This window comes from Triticum aestivum, chromosome 6B (assembly GCF_018294505.1).
Source record: "Triticum aestivum cultivar Chinese Spring chromosome 6B, IWGSC CS RefSeq v2.1, whole genome shotgun sequence".
Taxonomy (NCBI): Eukaryota; Viridiplantae; Streptophyta; class Magnoliopsida; order Poales; family Poaceae; genus Triticum; species Triticum aestivum.
Genome location: NC_057810.1, coordinates 138,564,353 through 138,571,902, shown reverse-complemented (window position 1 = coordinate 138,571,902; position 7,550 = coordinate 138,564,353). Strand labels below are relative to the sequence as shown.

General features: G+C 42.5%; 1 protein-coding gene across 4 annotated transcripts; it reads right to left on the bottom strand.

The window, feature by feature from the left end:
* Window positions 1–792: 792 nt before the first annotated feature.
* On the bottom strand, window positions 793–6,945 carry LOC123136185 (uncharacterized). 4 transcript variants are annotated; one of them, XM_044555504.1, is made up of 13 exons: window positions 6,723–6,945; window positions 4,936–5,151; window positions 4,378–4,807; window positions 4,103–4,270; window positions 3,776–3,988; window positions 2,756–3,648; window positions 2,398–2,629; window positions 2,125–2,302; window positions 1,923–2,021; window positions 1,686–1,799; window positions 1,432–1,532; window positions 1,273–1,344; window positions 793–1,159 (listed from the first exon to the last, which is right to left on the bottom strand). In XM_044555504.1, the coding sequence occupies exons 7-13, from the start codon at window positions 2,493–2,495 to the stop codon at window positions 1,114–1,116; spliced, it is 708 nt and encodes a 235-aa protein (XP_044411439.1). In that variant the 5' UTR covers window positions 2,496–2,629; window positions 2,756–3,648; window positions 3,776–3,988; window positions 4,103–4,270; window positions 4,378–4,807; window positions 4,936–5,151; window positions 6,723–6,945; the 3' UTR covers window positions 793–1,113. The 4 variants fall into 4 exon arrangements, with proteins under 4 accessions (XP_044411439.1, XP_044411440.1, XP_044411437.1 ...); XM_044555505.1 differs by lacking the exon at window positions 1,686–1,799; XM_044555502.1 differs by lacking the exons at window positions 793–1,159; window positions 1,273–1,344; window positions 1,432–1,532; ... (2 more) ...; window positions 2,125–2,302; window positions 2,398–2,629 and having other exon boundaries at window positions 2,762–3,648.
* Between the last annotated feature and the right edge of the window lie 605 nt (window positions 6,946–7,550).

The following is a 7,550-nucleotide window of genomic DNA, read 5'->3' as shown; positions in this document are numbered from 1 at the left end:
CTGATCATGCAGTGAAGCATTGTCCCTACCTAAGGGCTGCGATGTCAATGGAGGCTGGTGTCGCTAGAGCAACAGAGCTTGGCCTCTGAAGAAATTTAACAGAAGAAAATTGTCATGAAGAAAAACAATCTCAATTACTTCATACGAATGTGTTTGGTGTACCTCCCTGCATGAACTATTTTTTTGTGCTAGTTTTGGTCACATGAGAAAGTCTGCTTAACACATGTAAAATAGCTCTTTTTTGCACAACAAAAACATTTGTGCTTATATTGTGTTGTTGGACAAGTGAGGATGTCTATTTCAACGTATATTTGCAGTGGCTATATTGTGTTTATTTTCTCAGAAATTGCTTTTTGGTGTGCCTATGTATGAGTATTGGACAAAAATAATGATGTGTGATTACCTGTTAGTGCCTCCTTATTGCTCCATTGAGACAAATCAAATTTAAAAACAGAACCATGATTGAAGCTATCCTGATGCTTCATGGAACAAAAAGAAAGAAAAATGTTACTGGATTGAGACATTTATGCAACAACTTTCATTTGCAGCAGAAAGCGCTTCTTGCGGGGAAAACTAAAAGATTCGCTATAGGGGTCGCGATACTGCTTCCTGGAAGCATTTCAAAAGGAAAAATGTGGAAATGTATATAAAACCTAGTCAGAACCTGTGACATTGGTTTTCAAACATTCCAACTAAAAACTATAGAAAATAACACACAGTGATGATATATTCATCATGGATGAAACGTGTTGCAATAAATTTTTGACAATGATAGAAGGGGTACCAAAAAGATACATGTGAGGAGAGCGAAACATATTTCATTAAAGGCGGTGTATCAATATCGGAATACCCATTCAAGCATAGAAGCGACATAGAAACATGTCGAAGCGCATGCGGGTGGCATGTCTAACACAAAAGTACAATCGCAGCATGGAGATTACATCGTTATGAAGAAAAATGGCATCTTGTTTACAAACTACAGTCACCAGATAAGAGCATCTTGCTTCAGCAACCAGTACCCCCCTTGATGTTGACGACGAGAAGTGATCTTCAATCAAAGTTCAAGCAACTTCTTCAACTGCTCTGCAGGATACAAAGTATTGCTGGGATGCTTCAACAGATCTGCTCCGATACGTTTCCGGAGATTGGGGATACAACTCTGTGATAATCAAAAAAGAAATGAACAAAAAGCAGGGGATTAAATGGATAGATATTTTTTTATAAAATCCCAACTAAAACAACAATATACTCCTATTTATAGAAAAATTGTACCTCATCAAAATGCTTCTGACAATACCATCGAAGTTTTCCAAGAATAGAATTGCATAGAAGCCACAATTATAACTGAAAAATACACAACCCCACAATTCAATCTCTGTATTTTGAAACATAAAATCAACATAGCTCTTGATCAAGAGAAAAAATACTTACTTTGTTGATTGCTTTGGGTAAACTGGGGTGATCTTCTCGAAGCAACTAAGATCAAATTTGAATGAATATTCACTGCTTGCAACTTTCTTTATGTTTGTGATCTGGTTGGATGCAACACAATAAAAAAACAGATTGAAATGTTAAAAAAAGAAGTTGCGTGTGTTTTGAATCATAAAGATTCGAAGGATAAAAAGAATAAAGCAAATAAACACAATATATTGGTCAATCTCCAAAAAGCAAAAATAACTCATTACCACATTGTTGGTTGCCTTATGCAGCAATGTAATATCCATCTGGTTCGTGATAGAGTCAAAAACATTGAATTGCTTATGCAACAAGTTGACAACAACTACAGCCCAATGCTTATTCTGAACGACAGTAATGAAGAGTTGCGATGCAACAGAAAGCAACTAGATGTTAAAAAAGCAGGGTGCAAAATAAGGTAGAAAAATGAGTCTGAAAATGACATAGGGGGCAAGCAGCAAACTTACTAGATCGCTTTTTGAAATCTGGTTATTTTCACAAGCCCTTCTGAACTCTCTTTCACACTTCTTGGGATCAAACAGATCAGGATCCATCACTAATTGAGTCTAAAAACGTAAAGAATAAAATGAAACAAGATAACACAAACCAGCTGAGTCTAAATACATTGCGAATAAATGAAAAAGAAAACAAGATGTAGGGAACACTAACCCCCATAAACACTGAGAATGCAAACTTCTTTGGCTTTTTCTTGTTGTAGATCTGCTCCAAGTTGAAGGTTTTTAGATAGAGTGTCATTACATCGCAGTCAATCTCAGCTCGTGGCTTTAAGGAGACATGGAAGTTCTGGAGGGATGTGTGAAACCCCTCTATTTCAATGAAATCAGGACTGCAAAACAGAAAACACCGATCAACCACATGTTTCAATAAGGGGGAGAACACAAGGTATAAACCAAAAGAATGCAAAAAACAAAAAAGACTCACATTGGTTGGTCTTTCTTTGCTCTTGTTATCTTGTACCTACTCAACACATACTGCTGGTACAATGCATCATCGTTCCGGTCGATCTTAATCTTCTTCATCTTTGGAATGTTGTCCGGAGGCTGGGCTGTTCTTTTCTTAACTACCTTCTTCACAGGACCAATGTGCACGCTGCTGGCCTCGACATTCTTCTCCACTGGCTCATGCAACTATGCTTCTGATCGGTCTTGTTGCACTGGCACAAAGACAAAACAAAAATGATGAGAAAAGAGAAAAAAACATTAAAAAACTGCATTAACTAAACACCACATATAGTTTAACAAAAGATTGAAGGAGAGTAGATGACCAAAAAAGGACAAACCTGAAGATACAAGTGGAACTGGGATTGTGATTGGAGAAGCATCGTATATGGGTTCCCGGATGTCAGCTGACTTGGGAAGCTTTGAATCAGTGTTAAAACAAGGAACCGATGCTTCGTGTTGCACAGGAAACTTTGTGCTGTTGCTCTGCCTTGCAGGCTGGGGGGTGCTGTCGAAGGTAGGCCCTCCAGAAACCGGTTGTTGCAAATCAGGGGGGCCCAAGGCGATTTCGAGTTTTCACAAATTTCCTTGCGGTCTCAGCATCCATGTTGAACCATTCGTAGTCTTCAGTTCCCTCTTTGAACAGACTACAAGAAGGACCATCATCAAATTCCAATGCAAGCCCTTCCAACGCAGCAATTGTACCCTGTGATAAAATCACCCTCTCACCCTCGCCACCAACACCTGACACTTTCGAATCTCCCTCAATAACTTCAGGAACTACCATCTCCTCCCGTTCCCCCTTATCGTGTCCCAGATGCACATCTTCCTTCCCAAGTTTATCGCAACTCTCACTTCCATCCAAACCAATGTCTTGATGATCTCCATTCTGGTTGGTCTCAGAACAACCTGCAACTTCCTTTTCAACCTCACATTCTTGTGCTGCAGGACTCATGTGGGGTGCAGGGCTAGTGTGGGTGGGAGCCCTGGTTTGATCTACACCTGTTGCGTTGGCTGCACTGCCTGCATTGCCTGCTGGAGCATGAAAAGTAACATTTTCGAAGATCTGCTCCTTGGTACTTGCTGCGGTGGAGTTTGCTTCGACCAAGATAGATGCTACGCGCTTACAGAACTTTGACTGCATAAGTTGACCAAATGATGTCAGAACATTCTTCACTTGTGCTGCATACAACTGCTTGTGCTTCTCATATATTGGTATCATGTGCTCTGGATTCTGGATAATAGAAATAAAAACGGTTGAAACATATGAAAATCAACAAAAATGTAAGCAAAATGGGACAACAAATGAAGGAAAATTGAAACATAGATATTTAATGAAAGCAAAAAGTGTGCATGCTTACTTCCAATTCTTGACTTGAAGGCAGCGGGTGCAGCCACTCATCTAGAGACCCACACACATTGCCACCAATCTCACTCCCATCCATGACTGGTTTGCTTGGTGGTATCTCGGGAATGTTTGCATCTCCACTAGCTCCCTCCGCAGTGTTGTTCTCGCGATCAGCTTCATTGCAGCCCTCAAGAGATACATATGGCGTCTCTGGCAAACGGCGAAGCTGCGAATAGCAAACAGTCCAAAAAGGTTAATCACCAGATCAACAGGGCAGCAAAAAAACAAAAGAGAGAGAGAGAGAGATGAAACTTAAGAAAGGAAAAAAATGAGCTCTTACATTCCGTTTTCCAAATTCAATCTTATCAAGTCTGAGCTTGTTCTTATCAATTTCTTCTACCAAATCGAAGTCTTTGTTGCGTACAAAACATGCCCTTGGGAGAGACTAGTCAATTCTATGCTCCGAAACCAACACCCGAGGCACATCGACAAAGTCTATAAAAATTATCTTCAACAAGCACAAAAAATCATTGTGAGCATAAATTGTTTGGAAAAATATACTAGAACCCAAAATAATATAAAAATGGCGAAAAGTTGCAAGCTGATGGGGCATACTGCAAACATTGGCAGACAACCGCCGATCCAAAAGCCACTTTTCCCTGCCTCCCTCTTCCGTTGGTACTTCTTCACCTCCTTTAACGTAGCAGCCAAGAAGTGATCATCCCATGCAAACTCATCAATCTTGTGCATGTCCACCAAACTCGCAAGATACTATAGGGGTACCATGTTGCTAGTCCCAGGAGATAGCACAACAGCGATACATAATAGCAGCCATGTCCTATTTATACTAACAACATCATCCTCCCCTACATCCTTGAGCACTTGAATACAATGCTTCATTAGAGCCCTTGACCCTACTCGGTAAGGTTCACGGAGCACATGTGGCTCATTCCTCCTCAACAGCTCCACTGGCCTTGCCCCAGAAGGGACATTAAAAAAATTCCGCACCATGTCTTTTGTAAAGAATATAGACTTCTTTTTGTGACTACAAAAAATAGATGCAACAACTCATATAACAAAACAACACCAATTGCAACAAAGAAAAAAGAAAGAACCACAAAAAAGGAACAAGGGAAAAGGGGGGAGTAGAAGCAACTGGTTGTGTTTGCATACCTAAACAACGCCATTTCTGGGTCAATTTTCATGACTACCCAATCGAGCAGATCAGCCGGCACAGAGAAAGAGCTGATATTCAAGAGGGAACCAAAGCTGCCTTTGCTCATAACTTCCTTCTTCTTCTGGGACTGACTATCTGCAACCTGCCGTAACCGAGTGGGTGAGAAACGGGTTGAGAATGACCCATCAGCCGTATATTCATCATCCTCCATGCTGCAAAAAAGAAAGGAAGGAAAAGGGAAAATATCCATGAGGATGAATGTAAAGACAAAACAAAGGAGTACCATTGCAATTTCCACTCCTACAGTAGATAATTCACTACACTACATCGGAAAAACTGATCTGAACATCAATATATTCTAACAAAATAATTAGTTCACTATACTACATTCTTAACGCAAAAATATTTTACTGCCATACAACTAACAAAAATTGACATGAAAACCTATTGTACATCTGAAATTTGAGGAAAGAAAATATTATGGTGCAATACAACTAACAACAAAATAGACATGAAAAACCTACTGTACATCTGAAATTTGAGACTAGTAAACCAGGGTATCTACAGATAGCACACATGAACCCTACTGTAAATCACCTAATTCAGAAAAAAAAAGGAGGTGCTGCAATCTGCATTTATATCTGAACCAAGAAACTACACATAGACAACATGCAACCTACTTCAACCTCGGAATGGTTTGGATTGGCTGTCATTGGATTGGACGAAATAGGCTAAGGTATTACGTTAATTTAGTTTGGTCTGGGCTATACTTTTTTTTGGGCTGGATCGGTTTGGTCTGGACAGAGACCAATTGGTCTCAAACAGTTTCAGCTCATAATTTGAAACCAAACTGAGCCACCAAATCGTTGGAGCAGCCTCGGGGCGGCCACTTCTGCTATGCTAGGGGTTGCTCGGCTGAGCTCCGGCCAACGTCCCTCCCTCCCTCCCTCCCTCCCTCCCTCTCTCTCTCTCTCTCTCTCTCTTGCCACCGAACTAAGACGCCGCTGCCGGCAACCAAGTCACGTACATATGCTCTATAGATGAGATGTTGCCACCGAACCAAGACGCCACCGGCAACCAAGTTGCATACATATGCTCTGTAGGTAAGATGTTGCCACCGAACCAAGACGCCGCAGCCGGCGACCAAGTCACGTACATATGCATCGGTGTTACACAGCGGTGCACCACCAGCCGGCATGTCCGTCTGCTACTTCACTGACTGCAACAAGGTGCATCAACAACCTGGGTGTTCAGTAACGGATATGAGTATGAAAGCATCAGCAGGTACCCACATGTCCATAGTTTCAGATTTTGGGCACAAATCGATTTTAGGAAATGGGCTGGATTGGTTTGGTTTGAAAGCACAAAGCACATTGGTAAGTTTGAAGCCTTGGCTTGTGCTGCAATGTAACTGTTAGTTCAGCTGCAAAATTTTGCCCCTAGTAAACTGAAGAAAACTGAACCCAAACTGAACATCCTGCGCCCCCAGCCGACGCCGACGAACACCACCATCAAACACAAAACGCGGCACCCAAAATCACCGGAAACACCACTTCCTGCCTAGCAGCTCCGACAAGCCCAACCCCACCCTGTGCTACTCCCCCTCCTACGAAGCAGCTCCGACGAGCACAACCCCCCTCCCCCTTCCCCCGCGCTACTACCCCTCCTACGAAGCAGCTCCGACGAGACCAAGCCCAACCTCCACTACTCCATCCTTCACACGAACAGAACTGCACCGATGCCTTCCATTCACTGGTCTAATTTTGAGATCTGAAAAACATACCTAGCCTCGGGGTCGCCGTCGGCCATGGAGAGCAACGATGATGCGCGCGTCCTCGCTCCCTCCCTACCCGCCGGCGCCGCCGTTCCTTTGCCTCGCTGCCGGGCTGACCGTCGCATCCCAGGTTGCCGGATCTACGCGAGCGGTGAAGGTGGAGGAGAAAACGAGACAGAAATGGGGAGGGTCAAGGCAGAGAGGAGTGGTCTGGCCCGATGTTGCAATGGACAGTGAGCAAACCAATACACCTGGTCGGGCCGCGCGTGAACCGACCGAGACGATAAGGCTGGTAGGTAGTAACTTACACGCTTCCCTAGACTATGTTACTACCTCTATAGTAGGTAGGAACATCTATGTAGTATCATGCAACGATGTATTTATTAGGTTATAGACTCATTGTTTCTTAGAGTGTGTGATGTTCCGGTAACTTAGCTAGTTATCACAAGCACCTCTTTCTTCATTAAATATGTGTCACATAAGCAAAGTTGTATTGGAGTGTGTGATGTTACTCCTAAGTTCCTCCCCATTGTGACCAGCCTAAGAGCCGCACCCGCGATCCGACGGCTCTCCAGGAGGTTTGCGCGAGAGAAAGATAAAGTCGGCTGAAAACAAATGTTTTCCATGATATTATCTATACCTACTAATAAAGCAAGGTGCGTTTCTCCAATTTTTTCATTCGTTCACCATCAAAAAAAAAAATTTCTAATTGAGGTTGTACTAAAGTTTTGTCCCTACGTCTATCACAAAAGGAAAACGCCAGATTACATACATGGGCTCCTTGAACTGTGGCATAGGAAAGCCAGCCCCATTATTTTCGTGTCCATGTAGGTGGGA

Coding starts and splice junctions, on each gene's coding strand:
- LOC123136185 (XM_044555502.1), bottom strand. CDS start 3,859: ATGGATGGGAGTGAGATTGGTGGCAATGTGTGTGGGTCTCTAGATGAG. Junction 3,649..3,775: donor CTTCAAGTCAAGAATTGGAA/GTAAGCATGCAC, acceptor TCTATTATCCAG/AATCCAGAGCACATGATACC.